This window comes from Cyanistes caeruleus, chromosome 11 (genome assembly GCF_971803275.1).
Source record: "Cyanistes caeruleus chromosome 11, bCyaCae1.hap1.1, whole genome shotgun sequence".
NCBI classification, from domain to species: Eukaryota; Metazoa; Chordata; class Aves; order Passeriformes; family Paridae; genus Cyanistes; species Cyanistes caeruleus.
This window is the reverse complement of record NC_141711.1, coordinates 12738896-12764747: the sequence shown is the minus strand read 5'-3', so window position 1 is coordinate 12764747 and position 25852 is coordinate 12738896. Positions and strand designations below refer to the sequence as shown.

The following is a 25852-nucleotide window of genomic DNA, read 5'->3' as shown; positions in this document are numbered from 1 at the left end:
TGTAACACTAAATTTATTCAAAGCAAAAGTATTTTCAATGCCACTTTAAAACTTGGTTTGAGACCAATTTAGATGATCTATTGGATCTCAAAATGCATGTTCTTCCTGCTTTTAAAATGGCTCATTGCCTTTCTATACACTGGAAAAAAGATTTATATTCCACTGGATTTACTTTATTTTTAAGACTTTTTTTACAATATTACAGTAATAGGATCTCTCCGTTTGTAAGCAGCATGAAGTAAGGGATTCAAAGATTATTTTTCAATTAGAAAACAAGAAATACTAGTAGCAGCAAGCTTTCAGATCTCTTTTAATAAACATAAAAGACCTCACCTGAACCTCGTTACCACATCTTTATACTTAATCGCTAATTTGAAATCCTTGACGTCAAATCACAGAAATCTCTGTTGGGCTTTTCAGCTGCAGCTGAGGAGCTCATCAGGACCTTGAGCAGACTCCCCAAAAGGAGCTCTCCCCTGTCAGGCACTGCCAGGCTCATTTTCCAGCTGCCACGAGGCAGAACCTGAAGCTTCAAGTGGAGGTGATCAGATCTGCAGCTAAACAAAGCACTGGCACCACTCCCCGTGCCTGGGACATCACAGCAGCACCCACAGGTCTGATGCAGCTCTGTCCTGCTTGGCTGAACCCAGCAGCATCTGAGTCAATGATCTTTCCTTCTCTGCCCATCCAAGCCCCCAAAGGCTCAGCAGACAATTCTCACAAACTTCTTCACTGATTTCCTCCCACACACCCTGTCAGCATGGCTCTCTAGATTCAACTCAGGAGTCAGGGGGGGATTTTAGGCAATAAAACTTGGGACCACAAGGAATCCTCAAGGAGAGGATGAGCACATGGCTCTGAATGATCAGAGTAACAACCTGTGTTGGACACAGGAGCAGAGCTCCTGCCCACTCCAGCTTCTCAGACTCAAATCCTGCTTTAGCTTCAAATAGTCTTTAAAGCATAAAGAAAGTGCAGCTTCAATCTCACTGAGAAACAGCCGAAGAATCTCAATCCCATCAACCCCAATTCACACAAGGACAGTGTAAGAGTTGGGAAGGAAAGAGCACAGCATCCCAATCACAGCCTTCGGTGGCTGAAAAAAATCTGCCAGATACATATCTTGTTTCTTACAGCTTATCTTTAAACTGATATAGCACAGCACCTTAATTCAAACCTCCACCTACACAATGAAGTATTTCGATGGAATAAGTATATCATCCCCAAACTAACTTTCACATCAAGGAGCCATTCTGAAAGTGGAGGAAGAATTCTGAGCCAGTGCCAGCCTGGAAGAGGGAATAGACAACTCACACTGTGTGTGGTCTTGGGTGTGCAGATTGATTTTTCTTTTCACAGGAATGCAATGTGGAGGTTCAGGAGAACACTGGTTATGCCAGTCATTTTCTCCTTCCCTAAAGTCATCTTTGTGCCTCTAGTAACCATGAACCAAGACTTTTACATTCTCAGAACAGGAAACAAAACTATCTCAGGCTGAACTGCAGGTGAACTTTCACTATCTGTTCAGCACTAAGCACGTATGACATCATGTTATAAGTCAAATAAGAACCTCCAGATGGTAAAAAAACAAACGGCTGTTAAATTAGTTCCTCATCTTGTGGACTACCAGAAGCAAAATATACTACTTCATTTTTGGCCAGGGTGAATTTGCCAATATTGGCAAATATTGTCTCTCCCCTCCCTCTGTGAAATCACATCTCCCAAAAATAACACAGCAATGAAGTAGTCTAGATGGAGCATGCCAGCACACTATGAGGAATGTCTGCCATTTTGATACTACGTCTTTTCCATCTAAGGCATTTTAAATAGGATTTGAAAGGAAATTCAATTCAGGTCATTTTACAGCACGATATACACACACACACACACACATATATATATATATATGTATTTATATTTGAAAAAATAAGGATTTCTCATAGACAAAACCCCTCTCTCTTTGGCTTTTCACTAATTTTAAGAGTCTTTCACTTATTTTACCCAAGATCTGGCAGTATATTTACTAGTAAAACTTAGCATTCTGAAGAACATCGTAATTTTCAAGCAAAATAAAGCAAGACCAGATCTAATAGCTAACACAAAGCATTTCAGAGACCTCTCTCCACGTAAACAGCTTTCTAATTTTGTCTGGCTTCTTTTTCCTCAGCAGCTACTTATTTCTACTATTTAATACAATAAACTCTGACACTTGCTCTGGAAATATACAACACACTGAAAAATCTTTAGAATTGGGTTATACTTTTGGAAAAAAAGAGTTCATGTAACTGGTAAAAATTGCCAAATTCGAAGTCAAACTTGATTAATCTTCATGTCATCACCCACCACTCATGACCAGCTTCAGTAGTGATGTCTATTCCTTGAAGTTCCTTACTGTTAACTGTTTAACTTAGATGCCATATTACATATATCATTTATTAAAGTGCCTTAGTGCTAAGGAGCTCCATGGAGAAGTAAAACAGGAAGCAGCACTACTGTGTTGCATTGTTAAGAATTATTTATTTTACCATCATGAATAGATACATTTAAAGCAAATGTTTGACTGTATTTTTTTAAACTAAGCCTGAAGATCCTACTGAAGTCCTAAGTGTGCTGTAGTACCACAGCTGGGGTAAGGAGAAAAAACTGCAACCCACACACCCACTGTTATTCCCCTGCTGAGCCACCCCTGTTCCAGCACACGCTGCCACCAGCATCCGCCACTGCGCCCAAATCCGCCTCCTCCCCTTCCCCACCACCATCCTCTCCCTTCCTCATCATCACCACAGTCTCCACAGGCCTCTAGACATCTTCTGGGCTATTATTTGCTCTCTTACTATATTATGCAGCCATCTCTTGAGGAAAAATTTCAGTTAATAAAAGAACCCCAAATTTCTAATAAAGATCTTCATGCCTGTGTTGATGCATCCACATATACCTGGGGAAATTCTAAGCTGTTACTATGAAAACCTATTGAAACCAAAAATAAAAGTGCTGTCACTCCAATTTTCCATACAGAAATACTGAATTATTAGTACAGACAGCATATTCTCACACGGGTGTTTTTGCAAATATGAGAACTTAACTACAGGGATAGAGAGGATATCATGTGTCCCAACTGTACTCTCCAGAGCCACTAAAAAACAAAAAAAAAGGCCCAAAAAAACCTCTGTTCCAAAATAAGAAAATGTAATTAAAACTATCTCCTCATCATATTTGTCCCTCATTTTTTTAGTCTGATATGATGTGATAAAGATTATCTTTTTCAAAGCAATAGCTGTACCTGGCAAGCCGTACATTCATTTCCATCAAAAACATCTGATGTACCTAAAATTCCAGGCAGAAAGGGCAGAGCATTCTGAAGCTGAAAACACTTGAATTTTGCACAGTTAATATCCTTTACACTCTGTTCCAAATTTCAACTCCAGTGAGCTAGCTAGCTTTTTCACTCCACAGAGGAAAATTCCACTTTCAGGCATTATGTCAACCATCCTGTCTACTGCTCTAAGTATTATGGTTGCTCACATTTTAATTCAAGGATAGTTTATAGGCTTTATATTCTTCAATATAGTTTATTGTTTCATATCCACAACTTCAGTATTTAAGAACTGACACAAGGGGAGGTGTTTAAAGCAGGTGAGTACTTTGTAGTCCAGGGAAACAGACAATGAGCAACAGGAGATATTTGCAAACTCCTGCTCACATGAGGAGAACAAACTCCTGCCATTTCCCTGACAGAATCCCTGTCATGAGCGCTTTCAGTCCTCCAGTACAAGGGCAGGAAAAGCACCCAGTGCTGCAACACCTCAAAATCACTTAATCCTTGCAGGTGACACCTACAATTTTCATAAACTTCCCAGCCTCCACCCTCAACAGCTTTGGCAGCTCTACTAATCTATCTTTATTTTTCTTACATTCTTTTTATCCACCAGTCCAGATTATGCTGCTCTTTAAAACAGAAAATTGGTAAAGTGATGGGTCAAACTACACCAGAAAAGGTTTCAGCTGAACCAGAGATTGTAAACAAGATACGAATGGTTTTCTCAGGCAGTAGGAAGCTTGTCCTTGTGGAACATCATATGCCACAAGGAATTCTGATCAGTGAACCTTACCAATGCAGCCAACTGCCTACCAGCTGGTTTATTCTAATTTATATCTCTGCCTATTCTTACCACTAAAATTAAGTGGTTTAAAGCAGCTACTCCAAAGTTCAGCATTTAACATTCAGTTTAGTTCCAGCAAATTTTGGAAAGCACATGGGAGCTGTAACTCATGTGCTAATACTTACAGTTTTTGTTAATAAAACTTCCAACACTAACCTTACCTCATTGAATTTACCTCACTGATTTTTATGCTCACTATAAAACTATAGCTATCATAATACTTTTGAATTACTGAAAAAGGAAGTCAGTCATTCCAGAGTCAATGTTATTTAGCAACATAATGATAGTTATAAATTCAAAATACTTAAAACCAATTTACAAAACTATCAATCTTGGAGGCTTTTAACTTTTAACTTTTGAAATTTCTGTCTTCAATAACATTCAAATTTTATTGTACTGTAACAGATTAATAGAAAGCTAATTAGAAGGCCATGGTGTTCTTTTTTGAAGTCAAAACAATGTGTTTAACTGCTTCATGAAAAAAAATGGGTAGAATTCCATGAAAGAATCATCAGTAAATAGCCATTAATTTTATATATTCAAATACTTGTAGAATTAGGACAGCAAGAAACTTGAGCAATTTCTGGAAAGACCTTTAGGAACAAAATCTCTTCCAAAAATTCTGAAGGAAATATCCATAGTCTCATAATGATGGTTGTCCCACTGAAACTTGTGAAGTATTTTCAAGATTTCTGATAAACCATAAAGAATTACTATTATAATTTATAGGTTAGAAGGAAACCTGCAATATGATGTGCAGCATCTACAGAGCACTTACCCTCCAGACCAACTTGGTTCCTAAAAAAAGCAAATGTGGGAAAAGCATGAACAAAATTCTCATGTAAAGACAAATAGATGCCATTTTTTAAGGGGATAGGAAAAGAAACCTCTACAAATTTTTGTGCACAAAACAAACTCAATTTGTTGAAACACCAGAGTACGACATATAAATAATACTAAATTGTCAAATAACACTTAAGCAACAAGATGCTGAGCACAGACTGACAATTTTACCTTGGTGAAAACAAGATTTAATTTTTTTAATGTATTTTAGAGTCCAGTCAGATTACCTCATTAAAAAACTAAAGTTGTTTAAAAACTCATTCATCCTTGAACTGGAAATCACTATTCCTTAGCCAATACATCATAGCTGAAAGAGAATGTCACCAGTTCACAATAGTGATAAGCAAAATATATTGGCTGCAATAATTCCTGCAAATGAAAACACAATGCAATGATAGATTTGAGGTTTTTCAGCATCATGAGAAGGTTATTTTATTTTCCTGATCATCCCTCTAATCCTCCTCTTCATCTCTGCTATCTGGCTGGAATTCATCTTTCTTGAACCTGGATGATTGCATTTCAGACAAGATTTCAGAGAGTACATAAAAATATTCCCCAATTTCTGTAACAGAAATTTCACTCCTGATACATTCTAGTATCAGATTTTCCAGAGCCACATTTTATTGGAGACCAACAGCAATCCTCTAACACACTATTATTACCTTTACCTAAAACTTTACACTATAAAGTTCTGGGTTTTTGCCCCAAAGGACATAATCCTGCATTTTGTGCTACCCTATCTCATCCATTTTTCACACTTCTGAGCTCAAGATCATCACCAGTGACTCCAACCTCTGTGTCTTCAGGTGCATCCTTCCAAATCCCAGCAAGCTGAGCAATGTAAATATAAAATAAACCTCATTGCAGTATCAGATCTTGAAATGTTTCACCAATATTTTTCCCCAACCTGGTCTTTCCTCTTCCTGCTACCTCCACTGGTCCTCTGTTAATCAATATTTCACCACTTCTAGCAGTCTTAGACTGAAGCATGTCTCACTTTAAACATCTGAATATGGCACAAACATAAACATATGAATATGGAATCTGAAAGCCCTCCTAAGATTCAGCTATATTACGCATTATGTATATTTGTTGTTTAAAGATTATCAGTCTTACCAAAGAAAAAGATACTGCTTTAGCCAAGTTTAGCCAAATTCACAACCAAAATGGATGTACAGTGGTTCTCTAAAACTGAAAAGGTTTTTTTTCTACACCAGAAAAATAATCTTTTATAGCAAATCCAAAGGGGGATAATCAGAATGAGACATGTTTTTACTTTAGACATAAATGGATTTTTACTATTTGTTCAAGCTTGCTAGCCTGTCGGGGAATGGGAGTGGTAAAATTCAATTCTAAATCCTATGTTACCAATGAAGTTGCAAACTTTGGATTTCATTCCAAAAATACCACCAGAATTCCTGCTTTTTCAATTGATTATGTTCAAAAGACTTCTGTTAAAGTCTTTGAACTTGAAAGTATGTCTTTGAAATACTTCTAGGATTGATACTTCTAGGATTTCAACCCTTTCAACCAAGGTTATCCTGAAGTATAAAGATACATTCAATGGTGGAAATTATTTTCCTAATGTGCTATAGAAAATAAAGAAGTAAAAATTATTTTTTTAAAAAAAATTTACTATTTTGTCATTCTTAACATTCTATTTTGTATCTATAGCATATATATTTTGAGTTTATTCTATTTAGTTTATATATAAATAGTACATATATATATATACACATGTATATGCATATTCATGTATAAAAAATATTACTGCTAAAAAATCAGGGTATAAATAATTTAACACAGAAGGAGAGGCTACATGAAATCAAATTTACTAGTCATAGGAATGAAACCTGAGTAGGAAAATTCATTAGCCAATCTCTGACAGCTGACATCAACATGGAGCCTTATAACTCCGCCCTTTAAGAAAATTCTAAAAGTAAATAAATAAATAAATAAATAAAGTAGTATTCCTCATCTGTGTTTCTTTTCCTGGAAAGCATTCTGAGAGAAATCTTTTTCCCAGACATGGATAATTCTTCATATGGGGGAAATTCTGCTCCTTTTTTTCAATCTCCTCAAAAGATTGAGAAAATAAAGGTACATTTCAAGAAACAGGACAATGCAAGCACACAAAAGGAATCTCAATGTAAAGTTTAGGATAGATTTACTATCATCAGATAGTAAACATACATCAGATCATTAAATTTACATCTACCTTAACATTACGTTCCAAAAGCATGTCTTTGAATACATAGATGTATTAGCCTCTTTGATTTCCACCTCTACAAAAAACAGGGAAGTTTATGCCTATCATTCCTGAAAATTAAATTCAGGATAGCAAAGTCACCTTTTCTTCTTCCTGCTTATGTTATATCCCCAATAACACCTCACCAGGCTGTCTGTAAACTTGTGAAGATGCAATTAAGAGAATCTGTAACTGAAACTTTCTAAACCTTTGCATTATTTATGCAAGCAGAAATATAACCTTCTAGCCTCATCCATCTCTCTACTGGACTGCAAGACCTAACAGAGGACTAAAAAAATTATTTCCTGAATTATATATATAGATGTGATTTTCAGTGTCAACCAAGTATGAAATTCATAGCACAGGGATAAAATAAAACAGTCTCCATGCTTTCTTGTGATTTCTTTACATATATGTACAAATTTATAAATTTTATATACATATATGTATAAATATTTAATTTCTTCAGCCACTGAAATTATACCACTAAGTATGCTCTTAACTGCATGGTTTTCTGTTCTCTACATCTTAATTCCAAGTATCTATCTAAAGATTTAAATTGGCATCATTATCCTAGGAACACGTAAGACTAAATAAATCTAGGAATAATAAAAATGTTTTGACCTTAACAGGCCTCCTGTATGAGAAACACTTAAAAGTGTGCAAAATATTAACTTCAGGTAATCTCACTCTTTAACATAATCTATTATTTCACATATGAATAAGAGCTCTTTTTCAGAACAACTACAGCTGGCTACAATTAATAATAGTAAATTATGCAAGTTTTATATATTCATATTTTTCCTATGAGTTAGAAAACATTAAGAATCCAAGGAACACACAGATGCCCTTAATTAGCCTTAAGGTCACATCCTATAAAAATCATTAAGCCACTGAAAAAGAGGAAACTTTGAAACAAAGGCAGGATCAGGAGTTTGCAAGTACAGCTCTACAAAAAGGAAAATGTGCATCATATATCAAAACTCAATGTACAGAATACAGCCTTTAAATAACAGTAGCAGCCTTTCCCTGGTCAAGTTTTCAACATTGAGTTGCAACACTGGCATAAAATTTCTTGTCTTATTTAGAAAGGAATTTATTCAGGATTTCTCTCAAGCATGACACTGGTTGAGAGAGCAAGTCAGACAATTGTACATCACACAAAAGTTCCAGTCTTTCTCTTTTAGCTTTTAACAGCAGGTGCCTGATTATGACACTACAACAAATATCTTTGAACTGTTTAACTTAATAACACAGTTAAAGTAAAAGAAAAAACCAAAATTCTAAATACGCAATTCATAAAGCAGCATATTTTCCTTAATTAATTTTCTCAAGGTTTACAATATCTTTACTAATTCTCTGTAACTGGATATGTGCTGGATCCATTCTCAGAGAATCTGTGTAGAATAAACATTTGAAACATCTTAAAGACTAACTAAAACCATCTTCCTACTACACTGCAAGGCAAATGATTTTTGGATGTTTTGCATTTTTATGCTAAATAGTGCAGCTGCAATTGATAAAAACCAATCAAGCTAATTTAAGTCAATCATGTCCAGGAGGTTCTCATCACTTGTGAAAAAATGCTCTCACACTCACTCTAAGACTTTAACACAGCAAGTACCACCCCCACACTCAAATTTCGATACCTTAAAGTCCTCTCTGCATCTTATGCAACAAAGGAAAGAAAATATAATTGTTATGGAATAAGCATATTTATAGTTTTATACTACAAATCAAACTTTAAGTTTCACTTGAATAGAAACTTGGCTTGTTTGTGCCACTTGAGCACAAAAATGGCTCATCCCACTGCAGCAACACTGTACCTTAAGTGCACATCAAGGCACCAGGTCAAAGGCAAAGTAAACTTCTAGCACTGAAAATGCACAACTGTTACCCTCTAGTACATAATCTGGATTACATTACTGAGATCATATGTTTTCAATTTACTTTTTTGATTTATCAATATGGCACATCACAGCTGCCATCCTGAATTCTCTCTCAGCTGCTGCATTTGACATTTTAAATGATGATAGTTTATATTTTTAAATTTTGCACTCTTGCCACTATATTTTAAACCCACAAAACCATAACGACCATGCAAGAACTCTTTCCTAGATGGGCAAAATCCAACATTACAGATCTGAAATCTGTCTTTGATTCTTACCCATTTGGCCAACCCCCATGTGCACGTGACTGCACTTTTCAGCCAGCTCAAAAATAATGAAATAAATAAAGACAGGCTCTGAACTTCAAAATATGCCATGTCCTTATTCCTGAGCCCTTTGGGATGGTTATGGGGTTCAGTGCAGTAGGTGGAGATGGAAGCAGAGAACCACATCACCCTGCCCTGGATCTCTCTCCTCCATGCAGAGGTGAAGCTAGGTGACAGCAGGTGTTATCAGACTGACAAAAACTGCTGCCACAGCTTCTTTACATGACCTTTTTGAGAAGCTGCTCACCAAAACCATTTGCTCACTGTTCTAACAGAAGCAAACAAGGAAAATACAACAACATTAAGAAAACCCATCAAGCAGCAATCCTGCAGCTGTCCAAGACAGGGCTTGAAAAACATACCCTCATCTTCAAATCATAAAAACTACATCTACCTTTGTGAAGAAAGATAATTTCCCAATTATATTTGTCCTATAGCTGCCACAAGGATTTTCTTGGGATAGGAAAGGTTCTCTTTTTATTGACAGACTACTATGTTGGGGATTCTTTTAATATGCTGAACTGTTAAATATCACATCAAATGTTAAGATAAGCTTTTCATCAAAGTGTTTCTCTTCGAACAGTAAGTGGATAATAGTTCTTGGACTTATGTATGACTAATAATAACTATTGGAATTAATAACACATTGCCCCTCCAAACTCATGCTCTAGAAATGCTTCTTTTGATTATGCATCAGAACACAAGATTCTTCACAAGAGCTAAGCCAGCAGGAAACAAAGCCAGCTAACTGGAACAGGCAGCACATGCCTTGGGGATGTGGAGCCAGTCTCTGGAACACACTCAGAGCTCAGCTCAGACTTGGTGGGAGTCCATCTGAAGGTCCCACCTGGATGGTCAGGAACTGACACACAGAATGTACCTGCTGAGCACCAGGTCTGTGCACCCTGACAAAAGAGCCACAGAGAGATCTCAGTGCTGTCTTCAGTAGTTACTGAGTGGAGGGGCATGAGAAGGCAGAGCCAGACTCTTCTCAACAGAGCATGAGGCACAGGTGAGACAAATGGAACATGGAAATTCCACCCTGACATAAGGAAAATGTATTTTGGTTTGGGTTTTGGGTTTTTTAACCACCAGCTTGGTCAACTACTGCAACAGGTCTAAATAGGTTATGGGATATGCATCCCTGAGGTATCCAAAACTTGGTTGGACACCATCCTGAGCAACCTGCAATAACCAAAACCTGCTTAGATCAGAAGCTTGGGATAGACAACCTCTAACCAAACCTGACAGGGATCAGTGCAATCAATGTAGTTCCCTGGATCCTCCTTGTCTTTTGTAAGACATTAGCTTTCTCTCAGTTCTCAGAAACCTCTCCCAGTTCCCATGACTTTCCAAGGATAATTCACATGATGCCTTCAGCCCTTGCAGGTGCATTTCCAGCAAGACCAAGGGACTTGTATGTGTCTAGTTTCCTTAAATATCCCCTGAGCTGATCCTCCTCCATCGAGGATAAGTTTACCTGGCACTGGAGTTCCATAGTGGTTTCAGAGACCTGGGATTGCTGAAGGTTGATGTTTCCAGTAATGATCAAGGTGAACAAGGCATTCAGTACCTGGAATGTCTCCATCTCCTTTAGGATCAGATCTTCCCTCCCATTCATCATCCATATTTTCCTTAGTCTTCTGCTATTGCTGTACCTGTAGAAACCTTTCTTGTCCTTTCTATCTCCTGTTGCATTCAAGTCCAGATGGGCTTTGTCTTTCTTAACCCTAAACCTGATTCTCAGAGAGGGTCTCCCTATTCCTCCCAGACACTTGTGCCTGCTCCCACCCCCTGTGTAATTCGTTTTCATTTACCTTCATAATTAGAGAAGTACAAAAGCTGATTTCAATTACACAAAATTGATCATTTATAAAAATGCATGATAGCAAAACATCTTCCTCTATTTTGAACAATTCCTGAAAGCATTCTTTGTCCAGGAAAATAATATACCATTTAAGCTTATCCTCTCACTAAGTATGTCACAGCATGCTTCAAAATTTATGACAGAAGGTGACACAGAGTGGAGCCTGCTGCCAGACTGCTGGAACACAGAATCCCCCTGGAAGAGAAAAAGGTAACAGAGGCCACTGGCACCTCAGAGCAGAGAGAGCTGGACTTTTGTTTGGCTCAGAAGCCAACTCAGCTGCAGGGCTGGGCAGAACCATGAGTCACCAACGCACATGAGTCTAGGTCAAGTCTGGCAAAGATTTCCTGCCTGATTTAAAATGAGTTTATTTGGTCCAATGGCAGTTTTCTAGAAATGGAGGGCAGGTTGACCACACATGTGCCTGTCTTTATTTGTGGCCTGACACTTGGCAGAATAAACTTCATTATGTTTTTGATTATGCTTAAGAAAAGCACTGTCAATTGTTTCCAGTCTGTTGCAAACATGAATCTACAATTTGTATTAAATATGCACTATTGTATTTACCCCAACGTTATGAAATCATGCATAAAATCCTAAAATGGGATAAAATAAAGGAAACTTCTCTTCCCCTCCTCCCCTTCCCCCCAACTTCCAGCAACATTTTAAAATAAACAAGGAACCAAACCAGTGCTTCTACTGAAAGGTCAACCAGCACCTGAGTCAAGGAAAGATAAAACTGGCCTAAAACAAAACTAAATATATTATTTAGTAAGTGGAAACCAATTTTCTCTTATATCACACATGCAGAAAGATTAAACAGCTCCACAATGAAATATCTTAGTAATTACCTGTGCCTATTAACGAAGAAAATGGAATTCTTTTGGCTGTGAAATGTGAAAGAGTGAAATGAAATTTACACTTGACTAAAAAATTTAATTAATAGTAAAAGAAAAGATTACTTTATTGTATTCCAATAATATGGAACTGACTAGGTACTGGGGAAAATTAAGATTTCCATCTTTTATGCCCACACATTCTCATCTCAGGAACTTTATCACTCCTGACATAAAACACAGAAATTTAGCTATAGATATTCAATGATAGAAAAGAATGTGGAACCATGACACAAAAATACATGTTCTGTTTGAAATTCAGTGTAAGAAATACTCCATTTACAACTGTGCACTATGTTACATTTTAGAGTTAAAACATGCAAAAGATCAGTGAAGTGCAACCTGGAGCTCAAATATACCTGAGCACACTTTCCTCTACAGTTTCCTGCCTTGCCAAGCTTCTTGCCTTGCCTTTCCTCTGCTTATTTTTTACATGATTTTGGTATTTATCTAAATTTAAAGCTGAAAGATGAGTCTCCAGTACGACCCTTTCCAGCAGTAATCCTTCGTCCATGCAAGCCCCTGACCAAAGAATCGCTTCTGCTACCCTGGATAGGGCACAGACATCCTGAACACTTCTTGTGGAGAGAAAAGAAAAAAGAAACTTAGCAATTCCTATTGCTATTTATTGACAATTTTCTTATTTTATTATTTCTCCTAAGTTTTAAGGTAACATTTGAGTCCTCCATGCAGAGTATTTCAATGACAATGTTCCACCAAACTTAATACAGAAAAACACTAAATATTTTGGAACAGAAAGTCACTTTCTCTGGTCTTGCCACAAAAATGTAGCAATTTAACTTCAACCACAAATAGTACCTATATTTGGAAAACAGGAAAATATTATGCATGTATTGCAATATACTATGCAAAAGATTAGGTATATATAGAAATAGATACTGATTTTAATTTCAATTAGGAATTATAGGAAGACTCTACAGTATTTATAAATACTATAATCTTTTCCAGAATGCAAATTAGTGTTGCTCCCACAATGTTCAGAACAATGAGTATGTGATACAGTGTAAAACTAATTAACTAATGGAAAGTATTTTAAGTATTTTCTTGGAACTTCTTTAAAGAGTTGAAAGGGGAAAATAAGCATGCAGTGAATGTGAGCCTGAACTGTTTTTATTTACACACTCCTCAGTCTTTCCCATCCTGGACAGATCTTGTGCCTGATCTCACAGCACAGGGCAGCTGGAAGAAGGAAGTCTTTATAGATAAGAAACAGCTGTTATGCTTGTTTGACCTGAGGAAGAATTTGAAAAACAAAAGCAAAAGGACATAAGAACTAAATGAGTCCTCATAAAAGCAGTACTTGCAGATTGCTCCAGCCTATTTCCAGCCAGCCCTGGTAGCAGTATCTGACATGCACCTTGCTTGTACCAAACTTACTTCCACTGAAAGACAGAAGAAAAAGAGAATCCAGTAAAGGCAATAGTGGTTCACGAGCCCTTTATGAAAATCTCCAAAATCAACTTTTTTAATGGAAAATTATAACTCAATGAGGGAGAGGAAGAACCAATACCACACATTACAAAATATCAGAATTAAGATTTGCCTCTACAAATACAGTCTGGTCTCTCAAACACAGTCTGATCTCTGATGCTAAAACAGGCAGCCAGATGAACACTGCAGTAACAGAAACCAAAGCATCCTTCTCCGTTTATTCCCTCTTCTAATCTACTTCTCAATCCAACTTGACACATACCAACATTTTCAAAACTCTAAATACTTGATTTGCAAATCCCTGATTTGATCTTGTTAGGTCTTGGTTCTACAATACTTATATACATTTCTAACACAAATTGTAGCAGAACTTCCCTGATTCAGACATTGTTTAAGGAGCTCTATATATGAGTGCAGATTTTCCTGTCCCAGTGCTCTTATGTAACAGCATCTTCTACAACCCCCCTCCACAATTTCATGCTCTTTTTTCACTCATTTCCAGCTGATTTTGTAGAATGCCTCACTTTCTTCTCTAGATTTATTCTTAATGCTTGACAAAAATGTCTTCTTGTTTCCTTCTTTTGTAACTTATTTCTTCAAATGTATCAGAAATATTTGTTTGTATTCTTAAACCAATTTTTTTCCACTTCTGTAAGCTCTCATTTTTTTCCAGCTTACACAGTTTCTTCTATAAAACTAGAAACATTCCCAGTTATTGGGAACAAGAACTTCAAAAACAGAGACAGATCTGTAGCAAAGAGTTTACTGCATTACAAATTTTATGGCATAGAAATCATTTAATGTTAGCAAGGAGAAAGTGTGTGTTCCTGTAGGAAAGGCAAAAGCGAAGGATTTGTTTGAAGAGCTAAGTTATAATGCCATATTTTTAAAAAATCCCAGGAAAGGATCAAAGAATCAAACAAATGGAGAACTATGGCACAGTCATCTAACTGAAAAGTTTACTAACACCATTAAACACTTCCATTATTTAAGATATAAAAAGAACACTTTTCAAAGTAGGGGGATGATTTCATATCTTTTTTACAAGCACTTTTCCAAGTCAAACCTATGTTAATTAGCACCCTGCATTTGAGAGCATTTTGTGTTTTAATTGAATTCAATTCAGAGCCATCTCAATAACTACATACCTTTAATATTTTTGCTCCAAGGACATTCTTTTTAACTAGGTGCTATCACGCACAGCAGTTGTTTAGCCCAGTTCCTTTTTTAAGTGTCAGGCCACTGTTTTCATGGCTCTGTGTGCACAACTGCAATTCCTCCCTGCAACAACTTGAAACCAAGATGATTGTTCCCACATGTCTGTGCCAGCCAACAGCCCTCAAGGACTTTATTTCCTAAAGCCTTAAGGCTACACAACTTAACTGCCATGACTTACCAGGGTAGAGCTGAGAAACACCAAATCTACTTCAGAAAGACAGCCTTTGCCACACTTGTGTTATCCTTTGCTTGTCTAAACTAACTAGAGCATTTCTGTCTGGGTTTCTATTCCATCCAGTTCATGAAATCAAAAAGCAGCTTAGACTTAAATGGAAAGAAAACAAAAATGGAAGCCTCAAAACTGGAATTCCATTAAGTTTATCATATCAGCTAGCTGAAAACATATGAAGTAGCAATAGAATTAAACTATTCCAGAGAAAATGCAGCTGCTGTTTCTTTTGCAGGGGATAATTTGTAAATACTTTTTACCTATAACAATGACAAATCTTCAAAAAAATTTCACAGACTGTATTACTTAAGTGTGGAAAGAATTAGAGAAATGTAAAATACTATGTAATTATATCATGTTATCACTTGGGACATGAAGTGTATAAGTTCTGTTTGCCCAAGCTGATCATATTTGAACATTTCTCTAAATATTAGCAGATTACCTCTGAAATCACTGATCTTTTAGAAGCTCAGATCCTTATACTTTCATTGTCCACTGTGATATCAAGAACTAGAAATTTTTTTCTTTATAAAAGTTAAACAAGGGGAAAAGGAAGAAAACAAACAATCCACATCACATAGCCATAAAGGAAAATATTATTCAGAATCCTACCAAGAAAATAATCAAAAAGCCATATGGGGTCTACTGTCAGTATAAGCATCTCAAAGATTTCTGGATGACCACAGCTGCAGAAGCTTTTTCATTCCAGATGGACCACACTATTTAAACTCTGCTTCTGTTGTAAGCATGTTTTGTTTTCCTCAGCAGAGACAGAGGAACGCTGAGAATCTATCTTTGCACCTCCTACCATCTGAGCAATTGTGAGTTAAGGACTGTTAGCTGTGTTAGAAAGAGGACGTCCTGAAAAAGGAAATCATGAATTTAAAAAGTCCAAGTGGCTCTAGCCTTTTCTCCCCAGCTGTCTCTTAAGAAAACCCAAAAACCTGCAAAAATACTTCAATAACTTCTCCACGCACTTCATCACTCTAGCAATATGTGTAAAACATCATTAACTGTTTCAGACTGGTTATTGTTACATCTACTGCTTATTCTGCTAATTACAGCATTTCTGCATTCCCCTTGGGTTTGCATCTACCTGGTGAAATTTCAATGCTGTTTTGAAGTGTATTTTTTTTCCATTTCTTGTATATGGTGCCAGTACACCAGGATCATAACTAGGCACCTTTAGATCAACCACAATTTAAACACTATTTAGGGTATATATATTATTTCTGAAGTAATCCTATCCAAGTTCCTCTTCAAACATCTCCAGTTAGAGCGAATCATTTAAATTAGTAGCTAACAATATTAATATTTTTCTAATCATTTCCATCCACTAGTGACTTATCTTATCTGAGTAAATTTTGCTCGGTTAGAAAAGCCCATTAAAGCTGTCCAACTGAATATTGTTTTCAATGGCAACAAGGTAATTTTCTATAGAACTAAGAACTGGGGTGGTGGGCAGGAGGGAACTACACTAGTTTTTAATTCACTAAAATAGATGAAAATGAGAAGTGTTTTGACAGCAAGGTAAATCTAACAATCATCAAACTATTTGTCCCAAATAACTTGCAAAAGGTCTTTACACACTGAATATAGAGCCCATTCTTTCTACCTTCCCATTTTTAACACCGTTTTCCTGCCTCTGGGAACTACTTTCTACAGACCCTGAAAATGGAACTCTGTAGTCTTTCAGTCACCTTGCTCACGGGAAAATCTGTTTCAATTTCTTTGAAATGAAAATAATGGTGTCTCCATAAGAAAGAATATTCAAAGCAATAATTAAGAATAAATTCAGTCGAGGGGGATGGGGCTGTGTGTGTAATACCTATCAGGTATTTGAGAGAGCTTCATTTGTAATACCACAAAGTCACTGGAATGGGTCTCAGGAGGTCACAGGTGCAACCTGCTGCTCAAAGCACAGAAATCAGACCAGGCCATTTGATGTGCCTCTGAACAGTCTTGAAATTGGAATCCAATAGGTGGATAGACACCAAGAGAATAAACAACAAATTAAAACCCTCCCACCTTTGCTCCACAGTTTACTTCTGTTCAGATATAGCATAGATGTTCTTTCAGCTTAACTCTGAATTTACTGCTCTGCCACCACGCTCCCCTCTCCTGTTCTGAACAGTCATAGGGCCTACAAAACATGAGTGCTGCACAGAAACTGAAATGTCTGGCACATTCCACCTGAGACAAAGCTTCTGCTTGAAATATGGAAGCCTTTGTCAAGAAGGCAGTGGACATCTGCAGAGGGACAGAGAGCAAGTGGTAGCCGGGTGTCCAGATCGGTGCTCTGTGCCGTGGGTGATCCTCCCTTCGCACGCACAGCACATCTACCAGAACAATGCCCTGGCAGCACAGCAAAGAGACCACACTGAAAGATCTGGCCCAGCCTGATTTGAAACAAGAAAAATCACAAAACAATAGAAAAACACAATTTCAAAGTAAAACTCTAACTTAGAAAAATAAAAATGTGAGAGTGAAATAACCGTAGTTATACCATTATTGCTGTAAAATTGAAAGCAGATTTGCATTTCAAGAAATATCAAATATCAACATTGTAATAGAAAGAAAAATAAAGCTTTTTTTTTGTCTTGTTCCAAGTATTTTGTGCTGTCTGCTTTTATTTGCTCTTTATGCAAACTAAGAACTGCCAAGAAGTCAATCATTTCACAACCCTTCTCTATAAACAGATTTCTTTAAACAAAAGAGCAGATTGCAATAAATAACTGCTATAATCACCCTTCCTCTTCATTTTTATTAGGATTTCTTTATTAATATGTGTATGCTGAACACATCATTTACAGTACAGACTTTACCTATTTTTCTAATCCATTCTTTCCATTAACAGGACTATGCTCACTATTTACAAAACTTCTTTGTAGACATTTTACTTATTTCACAGTTCATTAACCTTCAAACAGCACACCTGCCAGTTTGCAGGTGTGTTATCTAAAGCAATGATACACTAAGTGCTAAAGTATGTTTGTGTCAGAAATGCTTATGAAACAAATGTTTTTCTCCACTGAGCTACCCAGCTGAGTTGAATTTATTTGCATCAATATATAATAAGCTTTTTTCCTGATGCTAAGTGCAGTAGTTGAGCACCAGTCACTGCAAATATGCACAAAAAAGAATCAAACTGTACTGTCTGCCACTTTTTAAAGTATACAAATGGCAGTGTTTAATATGTTTAAATAATTGAAAAGGATCATTCACTCTAACTTCTTTCCTTCTGCAGTAACACTACAAGGCTTCATTTAAAAATTAATATCTTTTAACAGCTTTTTCACACAGCAGGGAAAACCTCATCAAGTGTTGTATTCTCCCTTTTAACAATTCTCTGTGGAGCACAGTGACATTTTCAGTTTTCTATAGCTGGACTAGCCTTACATTGGCTCATTTTTATCTGACCTCAGGGTTTTCACATCATTAATAAAGAGATAATCAAAATAAAGGGTATATACATTAGGGTAGGAAAAGTTTGCATAGTTTGGCACTATTATCATATATAACCTTAAAAATGGAACAAAATGAAATGCACGCAGCAGAGGTGGTGAACCTTCTAAGCACTGCTTCCAAACATTTTCCTACTGGCAGTAAACCATTTTCAGACCTCCCAACTCTGGCCACCGTGATAGTTACTGCTGTACAGGGTTTATTTCTTTTTGTTTCAGCTGTCAATAAAAACTTCAAGTGATAGCTTTTTAAGTCAACTAAACATATTTAAATCAAAACAAAACACTGACATCACTGGGACAACAGATACACAGTGCCAAAAGAACACTGTGTTTAGATTCTAGGCTTGTTTACCAATGGTTTAAACTTTCTCACATTATGTCACAAAGTGCCATTGCACCTGAAACCTGATCAAAAGTTCATCAAAAAAATTCAAGTGCCCTCTTATTTCTGAAGATTTGGTATAACACATGTAAGCCAACTAAATCTGCTAGTCATGCCTCAATAGTAGTCAGTTTTCCTCAGGATGAAGATCATAATAACTCTGCTTACACTTCATTTCTTACTGTTGAAACCAGCTGTGTAAGCTAGAGCTCAAACTTAAACTACACTTTTAAAGCAGTAATCTTTTCTGAGCTAATTGTGCTAAGACATCATGAAAATTCCAAACATGAAATTATAACCCCAAAAAATCCATTATACTGAATAACAAACACTGGTAGAATTTGGCAACAAATGGAGGGAAACAAATGAACTTCCAGGGATACATGAACTACAGAAAAACTGTCACTAATATTAACATATTACTTCAAAGCCTCATGCCCTATCAGACCTGGCTTGTGAGAACCGTGTAGGTAGGTGGAGGGCTGGCTATCAAGTGGAATCAGGACACTCCAGCAGAGCCAGTATTGCATCCCAGGGGTTAATAATGCATCCAGTCCTGTTCCATGGCATCATTAATGACCTGGATGATGGGGTAGGGTGCAGCCTTAGCAAGTGTGCTGTGGGAAAAACATGAAAAGGGCAGCTGAGACACCAGAGTGTCTTGCTGCTGATCAGAGGGACCTTGACAAAGTGGAGAAATGTGCTGACATGAACCTCATGGAGTTCAGGGAAAGGAAATGTAAAGTCCTGAACCAGGAAAGGAACAACACCAAGCACCTGCATGTGCTGGAGTCCACTCAGCTGGAAAGCAGCTTTGCAGAAAAGGACCTCGGGGTCCTGGTGGTCACGATGGTGAACACCAGCAATGTGGCCCTGCAGGGTCACACTAACAGCACCCTGGGCTCACTAGGAAGGGTACTGCCACAAGGTTTATGGAGGTGATCCCTCTCCTCTATCATCAATGCTCAGGCCACACCTCAGATACCATGTCCAGTTCGGGGCATACTGGAGACAGCCCAGGGAAAGGCCATAAAGAAACTAAAGGATTAATTAAGGGCTTTATTAAAGCATTGAAACATCTCTCATATGACAAACGCCTGAGAGAGCTGAACTGTTTAGCCTAGAGAAGTGAATAGGGCGTCTTATCACTGCGTATAAGTGTCTGAAGGAAGGCTGTAAAGGTGGAACCAGACTCTTCAGCGGTGCCCAGTGAGAGGACAAGATGCAATGGGCACAAAGTGAAACCCAGGGGGTTCCCTCTGAACATTGGAAGCACTCACGCTGACCCATGTGGCCCAAAGAGGTTGTAGAGTCCACCAGCCAAAGAGGTGTTAATGCCTTGAGATATTCAAGAGATATCTGGATATGGTCCTGGACAGCTGGCTCTAGGTGGCCCTGCTCGAGGAGGGATGTTGGACCAGATGAGCTCCAGAGCTCCCTTCCACCCTGAACCTTTACATGATTCTGTGAACCACATCCCATTCCATCATACACAGCTGCTTCAGCAAAACCTGAGGATAACCTGCAGAGTATCATTAAGCTAAATAATAATAAAAGGCTTCTTTATGAAATAACTGAGAGCCTGTGGAGGGTTTCTTTTATTACAGGATTTACTATGCTAATTTAATTACAACAAGGTGATTACAAAGTAATCCTATTTAGGCAGGAAGTTGACACTGCAACTTTGAATACCTTACTCAGCACAGGATTAGAAGTGCCTTTTGATGGTTACTTTCACCTCCAGAAAGAAGCACTTCAAGGCAAGTTATAAACATGTTTTAGGACACAAAATTGTACAAAAACTATTCTAAAAAGAGACAATGTAGACACGGAGGAAGAAAGGAGTGTGGCTTAATGCAGGCCCAAATGTTATTAGCTTTCCTCATCTGGGAATGACCAACAACAATAGCTTGTACAGTACAGAATTCCTTCCCTAATGACTTCCACCTGCTGGAGGGCTGCCATTTGCCCTGCATCCCCCTGCAGCTGCTTTCCCATCTGCTGCTGGAAGCCATTGCCCTCCCTTTAGATAAGACCTGAGGCCTGGAGATGGATGATACAGCTGCTCTAAGCAACCAAAATCTTTTCCCAATTCACAGAAAACCAGACCTGCTGTGTCTAGAAGCACTGCTGGATTGCTACCACAGCACAGTCTAGGCCTGATCATATAAAAGGTTCAAGCTCAACAGCCATGTGCAGAAACTGAGAAGAGGAATTAGATACCTGGCAAAAGACAATTGTTTCTCCACCAGGACTGCACAATCCCAGCAGCCCTTCATCAAGAACACTGTGATTCAGTTCTTTGTAACATCTTTGGCCCATCAGCCAGCAGGAAGATTGCAACACACTGAATACAAACCCTGATAAGGGATTAGGAAGTCAAATCGGTGGAGAACCAGTGGAATTCATCACCATCCTCAGCAGTGTGACAGGTTTGCACAGCCCAGGATTTAACATACACAATCTTTCCTACTCAAATGCTAAACTGAGGTCACGGAAATTGCTGGAGTTTTTATCCTTGTTCTGTTATGATTATTTTGTATTATACACATATGCTGGTTGGCCCATTAAACACAAGCTAGAAATTCCAGATTTCATCTGTATCTTCTTAGCATGCAGAGCACAAGACATACAGCAAAAAGGGATGACCAGAATCTTAGAAATATTTATTTCCTGCTTCTACAAGAAGGATGAGTTTAAGTAATTTTTTTTTTCCTAGAGTTTTACTAGCCAAACATTTGAAACATTCTATAAGATCCCTGTATACCTTAAATAATATACTTCTCTGAATAGAAACTATTTACACTGTACAACTAAATGCCACAGGTATTTGTTTCCTGAAAGAAGCAAACACATTACAAATAAAATCAAGATGCTTTAATAGCACTCAATCTAATCAGTATTGTGTGCTCCAAGCCTATGAAGTTTTTCATAACACCAGGAAAATAGTTAATGGACATTTTAAACACTGGACTTACACATTCCCTTAAATGTGACAACCATCTCAAATGGGTATTCCATTACTCATATTTTTATGGTCTGATTTTGTAGATGAATAAATAATTAGTACACTGCTCTGTTTTAAAGAATGAAATTATTCATATTTTAAAGTACACATTGACTGCACTTAAAAGAAATAACCAGAGATTAATAATGTGCACTTTTTAGCAGATCCCTTAAAACTAAATCAGTAGCTTCACCCTTCAGAACAGAAATACACAGAAGAAACACCAACCAGAGCAACCAAAAGAGCAGCTCAGTCACCAAACAGATGAGGAAACAGGTCATGATATCACAACATTCAAGTCATTAAGGTCGACTTCCCCCCATTGAAGCCTATGAGAATTAGGCACAAACATTTCCTTAAAAGGCAATCAGTAGCACTTCTAAAAAAGTTCTAGAATGAGAGCTGGTGTACTACCAAAATTATATATACATCAAATACATTGGCATTTAAATTGCTTTAAATTATTTATTATTCTTTAACAACTTTCCTGCCACACAGACTTGAATCAAACACATCAAAACCTTGATACTGGCCATGAACTCAGTATTTCTATTGCATTTCACGATTAGGAGATACAATACCTCTGTCTGAAGTATGGCAGCTCTCTGTTCTTTGGCAGTAAGGGACTCTTTAAGCACTTCAATGTGTTGCTTGCAATCTGAATTCTGATTGCTGAGGGTTTCAAGCTTAGTTTGTAAGGCAAGAAGTTCTGATTCTTTCTTTGAGAGTTCTTGTTTCAGTTGATCAATCTGCAGTGGGGGGAAAAAGTTAGGTCATTAATTTTGTCTCTAACTCATAGCTCTGCTGGAAATCTGAAAGGTGTGAATGACCATGATATAATAAATCAGACACCTGTGAATTCTGGAAGAGAATTAAGGTTCAGACTTTTTACACTCACACTTTGAATTTTGTTTCTTGCAATTTAATGCGCTCTGTCTTAAGAATGAATGCCCTGTTGTTGCTGAAGTTAAAAGGAAACTCCTAAAGATTATACCTGATGATTTGGCCTATAAATTCACCACGGACCTCACTTAAGTTCAAAGGCATGTATCCCATGTGAGGCAAGTCTGGCAGGACAGCAAAAATGCATAGGAAAAAAAGTGTTCATAAAAGTATAAATTCAATCTTTCCAATAGCATGATTCCCATGACTTATCATTGGCCAGAGAGAATCAGGAATTTTTTAGAAGTCTGACAAAGAAAAAACAGGCATCTCAGCAAGGAGAGGAAAACAAAATAGTGGACTTTTAACCTTACTCCTCTTGCAAATTCGTTGCTGCCTACCATCCCCACCTCCTATTTTTCTCCCTGGCAGTTCACATGGAATTCTCAGGTAGTAGAAAAACCAAGCCAAGAAGACTAACTGAAGAGAAGTCTGGGGAAAACATTATAAAAAAGTTCCACACAATGAAAGGGCTGAGAGATTATAAAAGCTTCTCCCAGAGGAAACAGCAGAAATACAATACTAAGACAGAGCTTCTGAATTTAAGTGAATTTAAGGTTCATCAGTAAATGTCATGGAATTGTGATTACCCTCCTCTTTCCACAATGATAAATGGGAAGAATAGCCACAGAACACAAAATTGTAGTGGATTTAAAATATATGAATCAGAGCAAAGCACTGGACTATATACAGAACTATTTGTATAGGTGAAAGGATGGTGAATTAGGTGGCATATAGCTACTCCTAAATTCTTGTGGTATAACACTGGCCACCAGATGAATCCAGATCATCTCATGAGAACTATTTGAAATAAAATGCCTCACTGCATCTGCATAACTCAGAGAAATCACTTCCTTTATATGAACAGCTCTTTTCTATGTCCCAACAGACATTTGGGATACAAGAAACCGAGAAGTGGTAGATGGAAGATGATTCAAAAATCCCCAGGAAAAAAAAAAATATCCATGAGTTGATCCTACTCAACCACATTCCAAAGATTCACATACTAAAACATTTCACAAATTCAGTGTTGTATGGGACGGGAAATACTCGCTGCTGATAAAAATACTTCTATTTTGTTTTACATTGCAAGTGCTTATTCATTGTCCATTACAAATTAAATTAAAAAACAATGATTCTTCCAACTACAGTCTATATGCATGTCTTAATAGATTTATTCCTTATTTCTTTGTATAAATCCCAGTACATTTCCATTGTTGTTTAAGGCACTCAGAACGTCACCCATGAGCTCCTGCATGAATTCAAGAATCTACCCTGGCAATAAAAAAAATCACCTTTATCAAAATAAGGAAAGAAGCATACAGAAAACAGGCATGAGGAAAGAATACAACTAAAAGCTGCTAAAGAAACCTTTCTCTGGAATGCAAAACCACCCTCCTCCATCACTTGCCAGAGCATGTAAGCAAGTATGGCAACCAAGAGAAAACGGATAGGAAATGAAGCAATGAGAAAATCTGTCTATGAGACACACAGACAAAACTAGGTAGGTCTGCAGCCAATCTGAGTTACATCATAGGCTTTATATGAGACACACACAAACATCACAGATGCTTCATCTCTTCTAGAAACTCTTCCCCCTTCTCTCCATGACACAACCCACACCAGAGAAATAATAAAAAAAAATTAAAAGGCATTGCTTTCGTTGCAGGTGTGCTCTTTGTGTTTAAGAGACAGAATCTGTTTAGTGTAAAGTTCTGGTGACAAGATCTACAAATTGTCAGAAGTTTGAAAATGTGTCACAGCTCGCAAATAAAAACAAAAAAAATAAGAGTTAAAACACAAACCAAACACAAAATGATTGTTGAATAATATTTATTTGCTAATGTCTTTTTAAAATAAAGTATCATGGTGAAAAAGTACTAAAATTCCCATTTAAAAATTTTAAAAACTGTGACAAAAATAGAGAGGTATAATAAAAAATTATAAAACTTAAATATGAAGACATTTTAGGCATGGGTATCCTCATTTTTTAAATTTCTGCAGTATCTCAGTGTGTGAAAAAACTAATTAAACATGACATGAAATAGATTGCTGCCTCTAGCAGATATGCAAACATTTTTGCTGTATCTCAAGTGATGTGGAAGACCAACTGTCATGATTCAATGAAACCCCATTATCTCATGTAATACAACAAAAACATTTTTATACTTTATAAGGACTAAGATGAAGTCAACCTTCAAGTGCTATAGCGTCCTATAAGTGCCGGAGCATAAAAAAACTCCAAGTTTGTCCTCTGACCTTCCCACTATCTGACATATCTCATGTGTGTAATTTGCCTATCACAGCTTTTTCAACATTCCCCAATATGATCTTGCTTCACCTCCTTTCCTGAAACCCTAATTCATTTTTCTTCCTTTTCAATTTACTGTCACCTCCCATAATTTCAGTTCTTTAGAACCCATTAATTTTCCATTTCCAGAAAACCATTATGGGTGTTGTTCTGTTATTTTTACACACCAAATTCTTGCATGACATTATGCAGAGTAACCAGAAAACAAAGGGGAAAAAAAATCAGAGCTTTTCCTCCCAATGTTGCATATTAAAATTAATGGACTAAATCTTTAAGTAAATAATTCTGTTAAATGAATCTATGCTGATTAATGCATCAAAGGACTTGATCTGATGCAACAAATGACAACTGCTTTTTAAAGTGAGGGATTTAAGAGAAGGAAAAGGAGTAGCAGTGCCAATGATGTGCCTCCATACAGTAGACTCTACAAGTCTATCAGATTCTGCAGATTATGTTGGTAAAGGTCTGGTTTTAAACTGGTTGTTAAATTTCCAGGCCTACCCAAAATAAAACCAAAAACCTGCAGTTCTTTCCCTGTTTTCTGTTTTGGTTTTTAGTGTTTTGGGTTGTTTTTTTTCCTACAGTATCTCCTAGAACTTGCATGCCTGCTTCATT

The 25852-nt window shown here is 37.1% G+C and overlaps 1 protein-coding gene across 7 annotated transcripts in view; it reads right to left on the bottom strand.

The window, feature by feature from the left end:
- The window catches only part of ERC2 (ELKS/RAB6-interacting/CAST family member 2), a 406984-nt gene that overhangs the window by 288183 nt on the left and 92949 nt on the right, over positions 1-25852 (bottom strand). For all 7 annotated transcript variants that reach the window (XR_015275160.1, XR_015275158.1, XR_015275161.1 and 4 more), the window contains one exon: positions 22566-22733. Coding sequence is in view for 2 of the 7 variants with exons in the window: in XM_086846817.1 (XP_086702943.1) it covers positions 22566-22733 (168 nt within the window). In the remaining 5 variants the exon portion in view is untranslated. The remainder of the gene's footprint in view (positions 1-22565; positions 22734-25852) is intronic.